The sequence below is a fragment of the Tiliqua scincoides genome, chromosome 3 (genome assembly GCF_035046505.1).
Source record: "Tiliqua scincoides isolate rTilSci1 chromosome 3, rTilSci1.hap2, whole genome shotgun sequence".
Lineage (NCBI taxonomy): Eukaryota > Metazoa > Chordata > Lepidosauria > Squamata > Scincidae > Tiliqua > Tiliqua scincoides.
In genome coordinates this window covers 202,189,607-202,208,951 of record NC_089823.1, presented here as the reverse complement: position 1 = coordinate 202,208,951, position 19,345 = coordinate 202,189,607, and the positions used below count along the sequence as shown (strand labels likewise).

General features: G+C 42.8%; 2 protein-coding genes across 2 annotated transcripts in view; one reads left to right on the top strand and one right to left on the bottom strand.

Annotated features, from left to right (window-relative positions):
* Positions 1-10,793, top strand: part of COPB2 (COPI coat complex subunit beta 2) — a 26,862-nt gene extending 16,069 nt beyond the window's left edge. The window contains exons 16-22 of the mRNA XM_066620248.1: positions 1,411-1,521; positions 2,618-2,832; positions 4,833-4,925; positions 5,043-5,223; positions 5,354-5,425; positions 6,831-6,923; positions 9,712-10,793. Coding sequence (XP_066476345.1) covers positions 1,411-1,521; positions 2,618-2,832; positions 4,833-4,925; positions 5,043-5,223; positions 5,354-5,425; positions 6,831-6,923; positions 9,712-9,804 — 858 coding nt within the window. The 3' untranslated portion in view covers positions 9,805-10,793. The remainder of the gene's footprint in view (positions 1-1,410; positions 1,522-2,617; positions 2,833-4,832; positions 4,926-5,042; positions 5,224-5,353; positions 5,426-6,830; positions 6,924-9,711) is intronic.
* Positions 9,994-19,345, bottom strand: MRPS22 (mitochondrial ribosomal protein S22). Its single transcript, XM_066620249.1, has 8 exons — positions 19,201-19,345; positions 16,715-16,878; positions 14,721-14,885; positions 13,617-13,760; positions 12,729-12,812; positions 12,501-12,646; positions 10,652-10,760; positions 9,994-10,250 (listed from the first exon to the last, which is right to left on the bottom strand). Exons 1-8 carry the CDS (start codon positions 19,331-19,333, stop codon positions 10,158-10,160), a joined length of 1,038 nt encoding a protein of 345 aa, XP_066476346.1. The 5' UTR covers positions 19,334-19,345; the 3' UTR covers positions 9,994-10,157.

Genomic DNA, 19,345 nt, shown 5'->3' with positions numbered 1-19,345 from the left:
CTAGGCTGAAGAGGCCCAAACGCCGTAGCCTTTCCTCATAAGGAAGGTGCCCCAGCCCCGTAATCATCTTAGTCGCTCTCTTTTGCACCTTTTCCATTTCCACTATGTCTTTTTTGAGATGCGGCGACCAGAACTGGACACAATACTCCAGGTGTGGCCTTACCATAGATTTGTACAACGGCATTATAATATTAGCCGTTTTGTTCTCAATGCCCTTCCTCATGGTCCCAAGCATAGAATTGGCCTTCTTCACTGCCGCCGCACATTGGGTCGACACTTTCATCGACCTGTCCACCACCACCCCATGATCTCTCTCCTGATCTGTCACAGACAGCACAGAACCCATCAGCCTATATGTGAAGTTTTGATTTTTTGCCCCAATGTGCATGACTTTACACTTACTGACATTGAAGCGCATCTGCCATTTTGCTGCCCATTCTGCCAGTCTGGAGAGATAATAATAATAATAACAGGTATTTATATACCGCCTTTCTTGGTCGTTATTCAAGACTTTATTCAAGGCGGTTTACATAGGCAGGATTTATCTAAATCCCTATTTTAAATAGGGATTTTTACAATTTCAAAGAAGGTTCTTTCTTTCAAGAACTACTACATTCAAGGTGTTTCAATCCGATCTGGCTTCACATTCTGGCCTCCATCCTCCCACGCTCAGAGCAGATGAAATTGCTCGGCTTCAGCTTGTCAGCTGCTCCAAGGTCGCACGGTGCCGGTGGCCTCGAACTGGCGACCTTGTGGATGTTATCTTCAGGCAGACGGAGGCTCTACCCTCTAGACCAGAGCTCCTGATCCTTCTGGAGCTCCTCACAATCACTTCTGGTCTTCACCACTCGGAAAAGTTTGGTGTTGTCTGCAAACTTTGCCACCTCACTGCTCAACCCTGTCTCCAGGTCATTTATGAAGAGGTTGAAAAGCACCGGTCCCAGGACAGATCCTTGGGGCACACCGCTTTTCACCTCTCTCCATTGTGAAAATTGCCCATTGACATCCACTCTCTGCTTCCTGGCCTCCAACCAGTTCTCAATCCATGAGAGGACCTGTCCTCTAATTCCCTGACTGTGGAGTTTTTTTCAGTAGCCTTTGGTGAGGGACCAAGGAGGGGAGGGGATAGATAACAGCTGCCTTAGTTTCCTTCCAGTCCCAAGTGTCAGGCTGCAGTGTTTTTGCGTAACTCTATGGAATTTAGCACAAGTGTTTTTTCTCATGCATATAAATAGGTTCCACCTGTAATAGTATTTCTTGGATTAGTACAAACAATGTGGGTTTTGGACTAGATTAAATTCAGTGTGCTGGTGCTGGTGCTTCAAATGTAGATTCTATGACTTGCTAATTTAACAAGTTGCTCATAAATTTTCCTTCTTGATTTGACTTCCTGTTTAAAATTGTGTTCAGGGTTTCAAGCAGCAAGCTCTTGCAGTATCTACAGATCCTGAACATCGCTTTGAGCTTGCTCTTCAGCTGGGAGAGTTGAAGATTGCATGTCAGCTTGCAGTGGAAGCAGAGGTATGTTTGTAAATGTTACTAACACCAAAGGGGCTCAAAAGCAAAATCTTTATGCTATGATGTCAAAAAGCAGGCATATGAAAAATGGAGTCCTGAATGCAAAGGAGAAAGTTCCTGGGCCGCTTTCATTGTCAGTTTTGAGCTGAGTTCAAGGAACAACTATGGGAGGAATCTGCGCAAATCTTGATGCATGCGGAATTCCTACAGTAGTTCTGAATTTTAGAGGCTCAGGTTATGTTGTATCATGTTTCACTTGGCTCTGTAATAATGCTAAAGGAACAGCAAGATAACCAGCGTCAGAAGCTTAAACTTGAATGAAGCTTATGTCACACTCTGGGAAAGGCTATTGTATGTCCAGATTTCTTCATCAGTGTCTCAAGATCCAAGTAGCTGAAGTCTGGGGTGATCTCTAAATCTGACTAGTTTCATAATTGCTGAGAGAGGCTTTTATACAGTAAGAAATGACTGTACTAACCTGCTGCATGATGACCTTTCTGTAGCTTAATCAAGAATTAGTTTTAGAGAACGTATCTACCCACAGTTCCTAAATGACAAAATAATGGCATCATTTTTGTTTTCCTTAAACATTTAGTTTACAGACTAAACTAAGAGGGCTAAGACCAGACCTCTGCCTGAGCTATATTTAATCTGAAGTACCTCACAATTTAAAGGTGTAATTATCTGGGTTCAGGTTGCCTTAAGGGCTGATTCCTCCCATATGAATTTCCTTGAGCCTTAACTGTGGAAGCTATGGTTGCTCACCTGCCACTGATGGAAATTTGATTGTTGGATACCAGAGGCAGGTGGTCTTGGTGATGGTGCCCAACCTATGCAGGCAAAAATTCTATCTCAATGGGAAACTGAGTTGACTTCCTCTTTAGAAGTTTTTAAGAAACAGGTTTTTGTTTTATAAAGTCTGAGGTGGGCTATCTTTTATTTTAATTACCCTGTAATCTGTTTTAAATTCTATTTATGGATGTGGTTATTATATTTTGGTGATTGGTTGTTGTAAGCCACTTCATTGCCTTATGTTTTAAAGTCGGGTATACTTGCAATATAATTGAAAAGTACTTAAATTTACACTCCCTGTGTGCAGTCTGAACAGAAATGGAAGCAGCTGGCTGAGCTTGCCATCAGTAAGTGCCAGTTTGGCCTTGCCCAGGAGTGCCTGCATCATGCACAAGACTATGGTGGCTTACTTCTTTTGGCCACAACTTCGGGAAATGCCAGCATGGTGAACAAGCTTGCAGAGGGAGCAGAGAAAGATGGCAAGAACAATGTAGCATTTATGAGCTACTTCCTCCAAGGAAAGTAAGTAGCAAAAAACTGGCCAGATGCAGCATTATCTGAATGTTTGTAAGCATGGGAGAAGAAAAGATTTCCTTTTCAAACTGGATGGTATCTTTATAAGAACTTTAAAAGTGATCAGATAATAGGTGTGTTCACATCACTATACAATGTGGCAATTCTCACACACTCATTCACCCAGTTATATTTCCAAGATTACTTTGAGATTCTGCATGTGGGCTTCTGAGAGTTCCTGTAGCATCTGTTTGGAATATTTAGCCAGTCCAGGCCTATGGAATCTGGAAAGGTGCCGGGATGGGGGACGGGGGTTTGTAGGGATTTTAGTGAATTTAAGAGCTGGCAAAATTAACTAGGTCACTTCAGCCAGCCACTATTTTTAATCCATATTAGCTAAGATTTACAGGGAATGTAATTAATGTGAGAGAGAGAGAGTGAAAAAATATCAAGTCAGCTGCTTTGCAGTCTGTCAAATTTTGTTACATGCTTGCTATAAATTAATTGGGCACATAATGTCTTTAGGGAGTTTTTATCAAATTCGTTTGACTTGGTGTTTTATTCATAGCAAAAGTTGAAGTCTGTTATGCTGACAGAAATAAAAATCTGGAGATTAGCTGTCAACTGTGAATTACTGAAATGTACTAATTGCCTACTTTTTCCACAATAGACTGTATCATGCTGAGCTATATAGTTAACAAAAACTAAAACAGCCCAGCAAATACTTGGAAATAAAATTTTTTAGCATAAGTAGCACCATCGGCTGGCATCTTACATAAGAGAGTGTGTGAGTGTAAATTGTGTTGAAGTATTGTAGTTTTTGTTAATATTATGGAAGTAAGGCTGCAATCCTATGCATACTTTCCTGCGAGTAAGCTCCATTGAAGACAATAGGACTTGCTTCTGAATAGACAAGCATAGGATTGTGCTCTAACTTGTTGAATGCTTAACAGGATCATTCAGGACTTCCATCTTTCTGTTGATTTTCCATTCCTATTCTGTTTAAATGGTTTCAAAAGGCCTTTTGATGTCTCCAGCTTTGTGGTTCTATCTCCTTGCCTTCTTAATAAATTGTATACCAACAAGTGAAGTTTGTTTTGCATGTTTGTATGTACAGGACCTAGCTTTTGGAAGCACTTTAAAAATGAATAGTAATCCAACGCCTGTGAGACAGAATCCCTTCCTAGAAAAACCCTATATTCTCCCAAGTTCTGAGAGTTTTGGCTGGCTTAGGTTTGTCTGGGAATGGACCATAGGATGCACAATACTATATGTCCTACTCATGGAATGACTTTTTAAGGTTCTTGTGACAAAACTCTGAATCATATAAAGGCTTGGAAAGAAGTTCTGATACAGTAGTGCCAAAGGCTTCATCTAGTGGCAAATTAGCCTTAAAATCAGATGTTGCGTATTGACCCTATTTATGACATTATGACCACTGCTCCATAGCATTGGGGTATCCAGCAGTGATTAGTTCTGAATTATTATAAAGGAAAATAATAATAATAATAATACAGGTATTTATATACTGCCTTTCTTGGTCGTCAGATTTCTCCTCAGACTTTAATCCAAGGCGGTTTACATAGGGAGGCTGTTTTAAACCCCCATAGGGATTTTTACAATTGAATAGTTCTAGTCTTTCATAGAACTCCTCGTTCCAGCTGGATTCCTTCCCAGTCTGGCCTCTCTCTGGCCCTTCGCCTCCCATGCTCCACTTGCCGGCAGCTCCTCTCTGCCACCGAGGGTCAGCTCATCAGTATATCAGCATGTTGTCAGTTCTCGGGTACTTCAGGTTGTTTCGAACTGGCAGCCTCAGATCTTCAGGCATACAAGGTGGCAGCTCTACCAACTGAACCAGACCTCCTGCCCTCCTAAAATAGCATTATAGTAGATTATATCACATTCATGGAATACTCCAGAAGAAGAAACAATTTTTTTAAAGCTTTTCTGTGACAATAATACCCAAACGAACAAAAAATATGACTGCCATTTCCAATTTTATCTTTTAGGCTTGACAGTTGTCTTGAACTCTTGATTAAAACTGGACGTTTACCAGAAGCGGCTTTCTTAGCACGAACATATTTGCCAAGCCAAGTTTCAAGGTAATACAAAAATGTGTGTGTTTGGGGGTAAAATGTAGAGTGCATGTTTGGGGGGGGACACACATTGTTTTGCTTTAAAACTGAACAGCTTACAGTGACCATCTGTTCTGTCACCAGGGTTGTAAAGCTGTGGAGAGAAAATCTTTCTAAAGTCAACCAGAAAGCTGCAGATTCCCTCGCTGATCCCACAGAATATGAAAACTTGTTCCCTGGATTAAAAGAAGCTTTTGTTGCTGAAGAATTCATCAAGCAAACGCATACTGACTTGCGGCCAGCCAGTGAATATCCACTTGTCACTGTAAGTAGATGGAAGTGTTGGACAAATCCATGTGAAATCTGGCAGGCAACAAGAAATCTTGAGTGTCGTGCTATGTAATCTCTACAGCAAGCATGTATCTGCTTGCATAACATTTTCTCTTTTTTCATAGCCAAATGAAGAGAGAAACATACTGGAGGAAGCCAAAGGCTTCACACCTTTGAAGCATGAGGAAGTTTTGCAGGTCAGTGTTAATGAAATTCTGGAATAACCAGGTTGTGTCCAATGAACATTCACCATCCTTTCTTCAAGAGTGTAGCCTGTGGCTTTTCAAGGACCAGAAAAAGAGAAACTTCTCAAAATAAATTTGTCTTTACATGTTTTAAGATTCACTTTGGTGATAAGACTGTTTTGTAATTCTGTTGCTTGACTGAGCACATTAATGTAGGAACTAGGTGTGTTAAATGGGCAGTTAAGGTCTTGTGTGTGAAATGCTGAATGGCACTTTTCGTCAGTGCAACTGTACTGCTACAACCTTCCCTAACTTTCTGTAGCCTGAATAAATCATGTCCAACCTCAACATTGCTGTAGTTTTCTTCTTCAAAGTAACTTCAGGCTCTCTGAAATAACACTGGCAGTCCTGTAAATGTCAGGCTCTGAATCTTTAATGGCTAGCTGGAAGTAATGCAATTAGCAGTGTTGCATCCCTAAACTGTCTCTAAATATAAAAAGAGTTTAACTCCTTGTGTAGTTGGTAGATGAAACCAGGGTTGTTAAAGCAGATATTTTATGTTGGTAGATAAATGTACAGTTGATAAGCAATTTAGTGTACACTTCAAAAATATATATTTTTATTACTAGTACTACTACTTGGAAGGGACGTCGCAGTGTAGGTAGAAGAATATTGTCATACTTTCTCAGCTTGTATGATCACAAATAAAATAGATGTAGCTACATATCCAAGCATTGCCGGTGAAGGATTTTTTTATCCCTTCTTCCTAAAGTGATCTGACCATTGCTGCCAAGGAGATAGGCTTTGCTCTGTCACTGTTTATTACTTATGCAGCATCACCTGTTTCTATGGCACATTATAGAGCCTGTTAGTTTTTCTGCAGAAAGGGGTAGCATCCACAGCTTATACTCGTGCAGTGTACAAGCCACCTTCCCCACCCATCCTGGGCAGCCCTGAAAAGCTGCTGCTAAGGGTTGGGGGACCCTTGACAGCAGGATGTGGTACAGAGAGAGGCTGGAAGGAACAGAATAGCAAATGCTATTGTACACAGTTAAGCTTTGTTTTCAACTGATAATGACCTTCTAAAGGGTCTAGGGAGGAACTTGTCTAGGGTAGAGGTGTGGCAACAAAGGTCTGGGAGGATATTCCAGACAGTCCTTTAAGAGAGCAGGAGACCCAAGTATAGTAGTTATAGTTGTAGGAGTAAAGGCAGAGCTTGGGCAACAAGGGCAGAAGGATGGGATGGGGGGGGACTTGTACCTCCTCCTTTTCTCAGACTTGATTTTATGCAGAATTAGTGTCAGTTGCATTGGTTGAAATTTGTGTTATTTGGAAAGATTGCCCAGATTAACCAGGGATTCAGTTTTTCCTTAGAAAAGACCGAAATATTTTAAAGTCTCTTATTTTTCATCATAAGGAATCTAAAGAAGAACTAGTTCCAACTGCTAAGCCTGTGATAGTGCCTCCAGTTGCAGAGAAGGACCCCACTGAAATAATAAAAGATGACAAGGTAAAAACTCAAGTGTACCTAACAGAAAAACATGATTATGTTTCACCTTTGTTTGAGCTGCATAGGCTACTAGTGGGCTTTCAGGTGTGATTCAAGGTGCTCCTGATTACTCTTAAAACCCTAAATGGCTTAGTACCAAGATACCTGCATCTTCCATGGTATAATGCTACCCATCTGTCAAAATCTGGGAAGGAGACTGTGTTGCCTGTCACACCAATTTTTAAAGTTTAGTTGGTGGTCCCCACAATGTGCAATCCCCTACCCCAGCGGTTTCCAAACTCTCGGGGAGAGTTTGAACCGCAGTAAGTCTTGGTGGGGGCAGGCAGTGACGTGATCCCCAGGATCGTGTTGCTAAGGGGGGCTGCAGGGACTGGGATGCACTCGCCAGTCCCTGCAGCAGCTGTCCTGGGGTGCGGGGAGCCCTGTGCAAGCGTCTGCAGGAAAGTGGAGCGCGATTGCTCCACTTTCACTTCTGACGAGCTGCGGAGCCCTGCAGACACTTGCACAGGGCTCCCCACACCCCAGGAAGGCTGCTGCAGGGAGAAACAATGGCTTCTATGTTTCTCCCACAAATCAAAGGCACTTCTAACAGTGCAAACTATGGGAGGGGGCAGTCTATCCCCCTGACTATTCAGAGCAGATTTGCAATGGGCACAGAGTGCTGCTGTGCTGAGGCTCTGCTGGGGAAGTTCCCTTTTGTGATATTTCCCCATGTGCTCCTTTAGAGTATAAGCCAGAATGAGGTAGGAGAGCAAGTTTGCAGAATCTTAAAGGCTACAGGTCTGAGACTACATTGTTCTCTAATGCTCCCCTATCTGTAGTAGACTACTGTATCTATGAAGGAGTTAAATTTGTATAGTTCATTCTCCTTTTATTTGCTTTACTTTTGGTGAAGGGGGGGGGAGAAAACCAAGTGACAAGTATTAAAAAAACTAATCTGACTAATACAATCCAAAACAATACCATTTGAGCCTACTGCTCCTAGCTCTATTGCCCCACAGCTCAATGATGCGAAAATTCTTCCTGTCATTCTTCCATGATGCATCTTGCTTGTAAAATCTGACCATGAGATCAAATGCATACTTAACCACATCCTGAAAAATGGCTACACTTTAAATGAAAAATTGACCAGTGTTTCACCACTGATTGCTTCCTTGTCATAGCCTAACATTAATTATCAATGAATACATTTTTTTCTCCTTATCAAATGCAATTTGATTTAGGAAGAATATTCAACTCTGCTGTGATCTTTCAGATGTGTGCTAAAACAAATTACCTATTCAACCCTGTATGTCCAAAGTAAAATCTGGGCTTTGATGCTAAACAAAATAATAATAGTAATAGTAATAATAATAATAATAATGGTATTTATATACCGCCTTTCTTGGTCGTCACATTTCTCCTCAGACTTTAATTCAAGGAGGTTTACATAGGCAGGTTGTTCTAAATCTCCATACGGATTTTTACAGTTGAAGAAAGGCTCTGTCTTTCAAGAACCACAACATTTCAGATGGATCTTTTATGATCTGGTATCACATTCTGGCCTCCAGTTTCCTCCCAGGCTAACAAGCAGCTCCTTCATCTCTCACTTGAAGGGCAGCCAAAGAGCAGGTGGAATAACTCAGCTTGGCTTGTCAGCTGCTTCAAGGTCTCGCCATTCACGGTGCCGGTGGCCTCAAACTGGCAACCTTCGGATATTATCTTCAGGCAAATGGAGGCTCTACCCTCTAGACCAGACCTCCTGCCCCACAGTTCCATTCCACAGTTAAAATGCCACATAAAAATTCCAGTTTTAGAATCTGAGCCTCCTAGTTTACTGCCTTTTATACACTTAGTGTTTCAAAAAGGAAGCCAGGCAGGCATAAAGCTTGAAAGGCTACCCTCTGTGTTCTCAGATTCTGGTTATTTTGACTAAAATAGTTTTTGGAATCCAGCACTGTTCCCTCTAGATTCTGTACTACCCCTATAGGACATGGGAAATCTCAAATAAAAAACCACCAACTTCCCCTTCTGTGTAATATTGATCTATCATGCCTATAAATCATGGATAATTTAGTTTTTAATAGGTGGGTGTGTTACCATTTTGCAGTTTTCTAGCTTTAAATCCTGCTCCTGAATCATTGTACTATACAATTTCTTATTTCTATAACCACAGAAAGCTTGATACTGCCAAAGAGCGCATATGTGGGATAGCAATTTGATTATATGCTAAGTGTACTCACTTTTGTATAACCTATAAAGATTTAAGGAGTTGCAGAGATGTTAATTCAGCAATTTTCAGCCTTTTTCATCTCATAGCATCTGACATAGCACTAAAATTGTCGAGGCATATCAGTGTTTTTGACAATTGACAAGTGACACTGCACTGCTAGTGGGGGGCGCACATCCCCCAATGGCTAACAAAATACTCCCCCCAAACTCTAGCAGCACACCTGAAGACCATTGTGGCACACTGGTTGATAATTGCTACATTAATGTTTAGTATGCGTGTAGTACAGCTATAATCTTAGCGTTTCAACTCTGCACTAAATAAGATCACAAGGTACATGTTACTTGACTTTTCTTCACCTCAATAAGCAGAACTGAAGATCTAGAGCAGCCATTTTCAAGGTCATTTACTAGTAGGGCCAGTGGGGGATGTGGACCCCCCCCCCCGCCACTGGCAATATGGTGTGCCTTGTCATTGTCATGAGATGAAAAAGGCTGAAAAATCACTGATCTAGAGTTTTGATAGAAAGACCATGCTTTACTAAATATCTGGTATCTAACTCTGTACTTCCTGCCCTAGGCCTTATTGGAGCTGGATGAAGATTTGGATAACTTAGACCTGGCGGATATTGATACTACAGATATTGATTTGGATGAAGAGATGTCTGACTGAATTTTTAAAAGAATTTTTTTATTCCATTAGTGCAGTCTTCATGCTGAAAAGCTGATTTTTATACTTAAGCTGATGAAGTAGGTAGTAGTAGACCTGTAAAATGCATTAGTCCATTTCTGTTAATCTCCTTTTAAATATTGCAAGATCTGGTCACATGAAGACAGACCCCCCCAAATAAATGTCTTACCATTTCTTGTCAATGTGTTTATTATACCCCCAGAATGGTTTAATTTCACAGATAACTTGATCAAAAACAAGCCACTTGTGTTTTGAGTCAGCTGAACTTTTCTGTACAGTGAAAATGTATTTTATTTAAAATTATGTACATTAGATCAATTCCTTTAAACATCTCTTTATGATGCTGCAGACTGAGGCAAAGTTGCTTGATAAGCCTGAAGGGCAAGTTCAATGAAACCAGCTCTCTGTGCTTCTGACTTGATGAAAGTCTGTAAAAAATTAAAACAGTGAGGCAGTCTGAAAGCTCTTCAAGCACCTAAGTTTAGACCATTTTTGTTTGTTCAAGGTGTTAAAGTTCTAGCTTGATCAGTTGTCATTTTGTGAACATTAGGAAGGATTTAAGGAGCTTGTAGCTATGTCAATCAAGGAAGGGAATTCTACATTCTGTATAGTAGGTTTACCCCAAAGCAAGCTTCTCCATGGACAAGTTACTTCTGGTTATGTGCAGAGGCACATAATGGGCATTTTGCAGCTTCAGCAAGTGTCTCAAACACGTAACCATCTCCTTCCTGTACCTCTATACAACTGATTGGCAGAACTGGGTAAATATTCCACATGTGTTCTGGGTACTCTCTAAACTTACATTCACAAGCAGGCAATTATAGTATACCTTAATTAAGTCTAGTCCTTGGAGATCTTGTTCTTGGGCTTCTTTTGCTGACTGGCAAGCAGGATGTAGCATATGATAAAGGGTAACTAAGCTTATAGCATCATCAAGTCTGAAATAAAGTTCATTTAAAATACATTAGAAATGTTTAGCTAGTTACTACTTGCTGGAAGCATAATATATAAGTGGGATGAGTTCTTTACTTCTCAAAAGTTTTGTTTGTTTTCCAGCAAAAAACTTCACTTTTGAGGTGGGTTTACAGCACAAATTTCACTGTCTGGTTACTTTATTTCATGTCCATCTCCACAGGATTATCACAACCATTTAAACCTCAGATCTCACCTATCAAGTATTATCTACAGTGGAAATATTTTCTGCCCATCATAACTCTCAGAACAAATCAGACTGAAAAAAGCTAACTGCTTTTAGTATCAGCTGTTCAGACATTTACAAAAAACACCACACCACTTTCAGCAATGGGACAATCAAATTTCATGAGGATTTCTATAGTTACACAGACCTACCTCTACAGAACTATTCACATTAAGAGCATTTCTTAATACTGTGTGTAAATATATGTACACGTTCAGCTTCACCAAGGTTCAAGAGAGAGGTGTAGAACTGAACATTGGTGAAACTTGCTATACCAAAGTGTTAGGACTGGTGGGGAAGAAAAATGTTAACTGAACAAGTGCCTCACACAAAATACAGTAAAACTCCAAAGTCTGGCATTCAATTTTATGGCCCTCCTGCTAGTCCAGCATCAACATGGATTTCAGATTGCCACCAGAGCAATGTACTCCATTTTGTTTGTTTTTTCTTAAGAACTAAGGCCTTCCTTATAAAACTAAAAACACATTTAAGATTGTAATACAGTGCTTCCCAAACTCCTGCAAGGGAGTTCTGGGAGCACTGTTAAGTATGTGCAGGGGAGGGGCTATGACAGCACTGCAATCCCCAGGATTGCGCTGCTGGCAGGGGAGGGGTTTTTTTTCCACCTTTGCAACTGCCAGCCTGGGGGGGGGGGTGTCCTGCAGACACCTCTGCAGAGCTCCCCAAGCCACCAAAACAGTTAAAAGCTCAATTGAAAGCCACTTTGTTTTTTATCAAAAAACTGGAAATGGCTTTCAATCAAGTTTTTAAAAAAAAAATATTACAGAAGCTTGGGGAGCCCTGCAGAGAAGTCTGTGTGGCTTCCTGCATCTCCCCCTCCCCCCACAGTTGCCAAGAGAAAGTAAAAAAAACCTTCCCCCAGCAGCAGTGCAATCCTGGGATCACATTGCTGCCTTCCCCTCTCCCACCCCTTAAGGGGCCAGAGCTAAGTGCATCCCAGGCTGGTTGGTCACAACCATACAGTTTGGGAACCATATATATGGTATTTAACTTGCTGAACAACTTCAAAAACAGAAGTCCAGGCAAGTCGGGATTGGCAATCATTCTGAGCTGCTGCCACCATCCAAATGCACTCCGTTCTTGCCCTGGACTTGCCTGCGAGGAGCAGGAGCTGCCCGTTTATGCCACCAGGGGCTGCCCCAGCTCTGTAACTGCACAACAGGCCTCCTTCCCAGCCTCCCAGCACTTGCCAGTTTGTGGTACATCCCAATGGCCTGGTGGATAATCAAGTACCACTTAATAATAATAATAATAACAGTATTTATATACCGCTTTTCAACTAAATGTTCACAAAGCGGTTTACAGAGAAAAATCAAGTAACTAAATGGCTTAGATTCCAGAAGTGCTGGATTATCAGAAGTCTGGGTACCAATTCACTCAAGCTTATAGTTCTAAGTGAAAGTTGACCCCACTGATTCCCTTGTACATAAATAATTTTAACTCAGGCAGCAGCACTTACAGATCTCTTTGGATCATGTCTATCAGCAACCCATCTGTCTTCTTCCTATTTGTAAGGTACCACACCATCCCTCCAAAATGCCTTGTTGAACGCAGAAGATCATATTTTGCATGTTTATCAATATCCTCGTATGTTCGATGATGAACCTGTCACAAGAACTGGGAATCAGATACAAGTTGCTACTTGAAAGCTGCTGCTACTCCCCCCCCCCCAATGCTGGCAACTCACTCTGATGTAGTCAGGTGAATCTGGCTCAAACTGTATAAGGCAGAGATCAAGGAGCTCTTCATGGCGGTCTTGAAGAAACACAGTCTAAAACACACACAATGAAAAATATCATCCCATATCAAAACTATAGCAACAGCATTCTTCTAGGCAGCAGCAATATAACTTAAAATCTTTCCCCACCTTAAGGGGTGGGGACAGCCAGGAGGCTGTGGCGTGATCCCCAGGATCGCGCCGCTCAGGGGGGCTGCAAGGGCTTGGGTACACTTGCCCAAGCCTCATGCAGCCTCCTGGGGGTGCAGGGAGCCCTGCGCAACCTTCTGCAGGGCTCCCCAGATCAGGGGAAGAGAGTGGGGCAATTGCCCCTCACCGCCGCTAAACTGGAAGTGGAGTGCGATCGCTCCACTTTCCCTTCTGACAGGGCTGCAAGGACTGGGGTGCACCCTCCAATCCCTGCAGCAGCCATCCCTGGGTATGGGGAGCCCTGTGCAAGTCTTTGCAGGGCTCCCCAGGTCAGGAAAAGTGAGTGTGGAGAGATCATGCTTCTGGTTTTGCAGAGGCAGAGCGCAGTTGCTCCACTCTCACTTTCCCTAACCTGGGGAGCCCTGCAGGTGCTCGCACAGGGCTCCCCGCATGCAGGGACGGCTGCTGCAGGGACTGGAGGGTGCACCCCAGTCCCTGCAGCCCCCTGCTACCTCTTCCTCCTGCCCCCGCAAAGACTTACTGCGGGTTTCAAACTCCCAGAGAGTTTGAAAACCGCAGGGGCAGAGACATACAAACAAAGGCAGAGGGGCCTGGGAGTGTGTCAGACATTAAACAGGCCAGTTGAGTGGACTCAATGTTGCTCACGAGTAATGACTGATTTTTCACAAGTCCAACATCAGATTTTACCATAAGGGCTTCATCCTTGAATATAGACGAAGGGGTAAGTCTACGTCCTTCTCTTGGGAAGTAGATCTGTATCATCCTGTCTCGTTCTTCCCAGGTAGCCTTGCGTAATATTCCACTTGTTTCTCGAACTACAATGAAACGTTCCTGAAGTTGGGAAGGGAAAAAATGTAAACAGAACTGCAGCCTCTGCCATCAGGTCCATTAATTTTCTGAACTCTGAATGGATAGGGAATGATACCAACCCAAAAGACCAATAACTGGTTCTCAGCACAGTCACAGAAATGTGTCTGAAAAAGTAACATGTGGTTTTCTGAACAGCACAATTAGAACATTGCCCGTTGGACAACTGTAAATTGGAAACTCATTTAGATACATGCTGATACTGCTGTTCGGCTCAGTTCTGATTAGGCAGGAAGCAAACAAGATCAACCACCTAGAAGCACTGCCTTGCTGGTAAAATCCACCTAGTCCAGTTCTGTCCCTTCAACAGCAGCTGGATAGATGTCTCAAGGAATATCACAAATAAGGCATGGCCGAGCCACTCTCTATTTATCCCCAGAGTCTAGTAACTGGAGATGCTGCCTCAGAAGACAGAAACTCTATTCTGTTATTGTAGCCAAAAACCATTTATAGAAAATCTGTCAAACCCATTCTTAAACTCAGCTATACAAAGAGGCCATAACATCTTGAAGCAACATTCATAATGAGCAAGTCTACCTCCCGCAAAGAGAAAGTACTCTGTTCAATCACTCAAAAAATACCACACAGATCTTTGTCCACTGTGCAGGAAATATCATCTGTCTGATCCCACTTCTTTCCAGAAAAGGCTGAACCCATATAAACCTTAAACAACCCTTTCTAACTATGGTCATCTTGATAAAGCATTAAAAAAGGCATTATATGGATTGTTAGAAGAAATTAGGTCAAAATAAACCACTATGCCTACTGTTGTGCTCCTGTACATAAAGTAACATGCTGCAAATGCATTTCCTTCTAGATGATTGTGCCTGCCTATTAGATTGCAAAGAAGGCCAATTCTGAATTATTAGCTAAGATGGGACACACTAGAGTTAAGGGCTGTTATAGAGCAAGTGAGAGACTCACCCGGTGTGGTGTGGAATATGTTAGGTCAGTAAATACATATTTGTAAGGTTCAACGCCATCAAGAATTGTGTCTTCTGCTAATATGTCATCTATTGGCTCCCGTTCATTCAGTACAGGAGGCATTTTCAGTCTCTCTTTGGCCTTCTCAGCAGTTTCTCTTGTAGCCTAAAAATAGGAGATAGTTGTATCACAAAACATAATATTCAAGAGACCAGTTTAACAGCAACCATACATTAGAAATACCAGGGCTTTAAAAGAAGATAATTCACTGTGGCAATATGCAACAAAATACAGCAAGGCCATGAGACGCGTTACTATAATTACACAAGAGTGTAAAAACATCAATTTATTATTTGTTTTTACTGCATTGGAAAAAAAAATCCAACAGTTCTTAAATAAGCTAGTAATAAACAAACCACCACCACCACAAGTGAGACATATATACATTTTAGACATAAGAGACACCCATTGTTACTGACCTGCATTTATATAAATTTTAACTTTTAGCTATGAGGTAGCCAGGTGGACTGGATAAGTTCCTTTCTGTTCTTTTAAAGGGATATGACTATTTGTCTACCTTATAACATATAGACCAGTGTTTCTCAAACTGTGGGTCGGGACCCACTAGGTGGGTCGTAAGTCTTCAGGTGGGTCCCCATTTATTTCAATATTTTATTTTTAATATATTAGACTTGATGCTACCATGCTATGTGACTGCATTTGGGGAAATCTTACAGAACTATACTTTAAACAGGTTATTATGTATAAGCTTTAAACAATGATAATCAATGGGGCTTACTCCTGGGTAAGTGCGGGTAGGATTGCAGCCTAGGATTATTAAAAAAATTTTCTTGCTTGATGATGTCACTACTGGTCATGACATCACTTCTGGTGGGTCCTGACAGATTCTCATTCTAAAAAGTGGGCCCTGGTGCTAAATGTGTGAGAACTACTGATATAGACCATTTGGTTAGCTAGAAGACTGCGCTCAGCTTGTATTACCACTCATTGACAAGATGGGATTCCACATGTCCTTCAGTGTCATCTGGACCATTACTAGATTATCTGAACATTTCTTATGCAAAACATTTCTCTGAATCAATTTTAGCATTTTGTTATGCTTATAATTACTATATAATAGTGCCTTTTTAATTCAGCCATCATATTTAAAAAATGCATACGTTTTTGTTTTGAATAGTAATTCAGTAAAAAAGAATGCTTTTTTAAAGTTTGAAAGATATTTGGAGCATCCTCTAGCTCAGGGGTGTCCAAACATTTTGGCAGGAGGGCCACATCATCTCTCAGACACTGTGTCGGGGGCTGGGGAAAAAATATTAATTTACATTTAAAATTTGAATAAATTTACATAAATGAATATATTAGAGATGGAACATATGAATGAATGAAGGTCTTGCAGTAGCTCAAGGCCTATAAAAAGCCTTGCACAAAGCAAGGCCAGCCTTTCCTTCGCTGCCACTGTTGCATCACAGATGTGAAACACCAAGTAGTGGAGGGTGCCCTCGTCCCACAGCTCAGGTGAGAGGTCGAACAGTCGTTGTTACAATGAGAGCAGTTGCATTGGGCCAGCACGGGCTTCAGCAAGTCTCCAGAGGCTCACTGGAGACTGGGGGCTCCCTGTGGGCTAGATTGGGAGCCCTTGAGGGTCGCAAGTGGCCCCCAGGTCAGGGTTTGGGCACCCCTGCTCTAGCTCCACGAGTTTAAAAAGGTTGAACACATGTTCTGCCTGCTCTCCTCCTTTCCGTGTTAAGCGAGAGGTGGTTTTAGCAGTGCACATAGAGGGGTGTTTCATCCACATTTTTAATTGCACGGGGCTACTCAGGACAAGAAATGACTGTCTGAAATTACCCCTTTTCTGTATTTCTTAACTCTTGATATGGCCCATGGCTGAAACAAATAAATCAAACACACTGTCATTGTTCCCTATTCACATCTTAAACCAAATGTACAGTCCTAGAAAACTGGTGAAGAAATACCTTTTCCAGCTGCAATTCTGTCATTAGCTTATAGACTGGAGGTTTCAGTTCCTGTTTTGCTGGCTTAAAAACCTTCTGCAAATTCAGCCCTGTCATCTTATAGAGCAAGTGCTGAACTTTTTCATCTGTAAAGTGAGGCTTTAGCACATCCAATTTCTCCCTCTCTGGAAACACAAAGAATTAGTCTAAAGAGCAGAAACACTAGAATACAACAGCTTAAAATAAAACGGTAAGATGAAACATAGATGTAACTCTTCAACTTGTGCCAAGTGTGATCTGGGTTTTACAAGAGACCAAGTTTCAGTCATGGCTCCTAACCAAAAAGGCTTACATGGGAAAATACAGCAGTTCAATAATAACAGAGAAAGGAAATGACAAGAGCAAAGAATACATCAGAGGCAGTTTTGAGACAAGAGGCGAGAAAACAATAGTTACAATTCCATACCAGATTAGTCAAATCACACTGCCTTTATATAGCAATATCCTTACATGTGCAATGGCTTTCAAATACTGAGGTTAGTTGTCTGAGCAACTGTCCCATATAACTGGAACAGCTTAAGCTACTTGGAAACTTTGGGGTACAAAATATTTGGCTGAATTTCCCATCCAGAGAGCTAAATAATCCTGTGAAAAACATTCTGCACAGTGCTATATTCATATACAAAAATATAAAACAGACGAAGATGCCTCACAGTGAGGCAAACCAACCACTGCCTTTGGTCCATCTAGCTAAGTATTGTTGCTCCTGGTTGGTGAGGCTGTCTGAGGTTTGCTCTACCTAAAGATGCTTGGGATCGCACCTGGGACTTTCTACATGCAAAGCAAATGCTCTTCTACTGAACTAAGGCCCTTTCCTTAAGCCAGTGCAATTCAAACTGGGGTATCGTGACGCCCCAGCCTGAGGGCTCTGGTCTCTGCCCCCTTAAGGGGCAGGGGCAGCCTAGAGGTGGCGGGAAGGCAGCGGCGCGATCCCCAGAACCTGCACTTCGGGGTGGGGCACGATCGCTCCGCATCCACTTTTCCTGCTGCGGGGAACCCTGCCAGCAGTTGCGCCGGGCTCCCCGCACCCCAGGGAGGCTGCAGGAGGCTTGGGTAAGTGCACCCAAGCCCCTGGAGCCCCCTGAGCGGCACGATCCTGGGGATCGCACCGCTGCCTTTTCCCGCCCCCGCTGCCTCCTCCCCGCGCCCCTGCAAAGACTTACTGGCTCTCAAATTCTCCCAGAGAGTTTGAGAATCACTGCCTTAAGCCATTTATCTTGGTTCAAATGGTTCAGTTTAGAATGAAGGACAAGGGGAATCATGAACTTCCTAGGCAGTGCTAAAATGAGAGGTGCGAGACTGAGATGACCTTCCCTTCCTCTAATCCTAGGTCTGTTTGTAATTACACAGTGATCAGGAAAAATGCAATCTGCAGAAGCTCAGACACTTTTCTTTAGCTACACTCTTCAAGCATCCCGTTCCATATATTACATGTTCAAGTTCACCACTGGATGGGGGGAAAAAATCACAATGGTCTGTGTATATTAATGTAACTTTCATATTGCAGTCTCTCACACATCTGGCTACTTACTCATGTATTCTAGGCACTGCATGAAGACAACCCTCAAGGGGCAGAACAGCTACCTTTTCTTGTTACCTTCGATGCAGAGACCTTCCGGAGGCTGCAGGGACCTTCAGAATGGTACCAGTGACCAGAGTGGACCCCTTTAAAATAGCTGGTAGAAGTACTGTTGAACTTGCTGCTGCACTCTGCTGGCTTCCTGAGGGTCTCTGCTGAATTCTTCTGATGGTACTCTTCTGATGGTCTTCTTCACCCCCCCATACCCTTTGTACCTCACCCTATTGATTCCATAGGATATTAATGCATATTGATCGCATAGGATCAATGGTTCATTTGCAAATTAGCTATCCACTAGGGTAGCGTTTCTCAATGTTTGTCCCCCACCGTACCACTTTGCATGGACTGCCTACTGGACTGGCGATGATAACATTGCCAGTCCCTTCCAGATTGGGAGGCCAGGTGTGACACGACAAACACCAGTAAGAGGCTCAGGGTAGATGGAAGGGCTTCCTTGAGCATGTGAAGAGTGCATGCTGGAGCTGTGCCCCCCACGATGAGCCTCCTACTGCTCCTTGTCATATTGCGGGTCCGGCTGCCAGACAGCGGGGGTCTGGGGGGGTCCCGCATGTACCACTGGGCACCACCTTGAGTAGGTGGTATGTGTACCACTGGTTGAGAAACACTGCGCTAGGGTTTCCAGGAACCGAACCCAAGTGGATATGGAGAACTGACTGTAACTCCATTGACTGCCTTGCCAACTCTCACTGCTTCATAAAAAAAGCCACCTGTACAGTGAACCCAGAAGTGACCTAGAAAGACCCCGAGATGGAGCACTCTGTCCTTTCCTCGCTCTAGGGCGCGCATTCCTTTCCAGTGCGGAGACCGTTTCCTTCTGAGGGATCAGGCCAGGCCAGGCCAGACTCACCCGTCTCCGGGCCTTCGCACAGCCCCCGCCACCCCCACGGAGCTCGGCGCGGCCGGGCACGGTAGTAGGAGAACAGCGAGCGCACAGCATACCGCCCGCTCCACGAGCAGCCCGACGCTCCCAGCGCAGCCATGGCTAAATGACC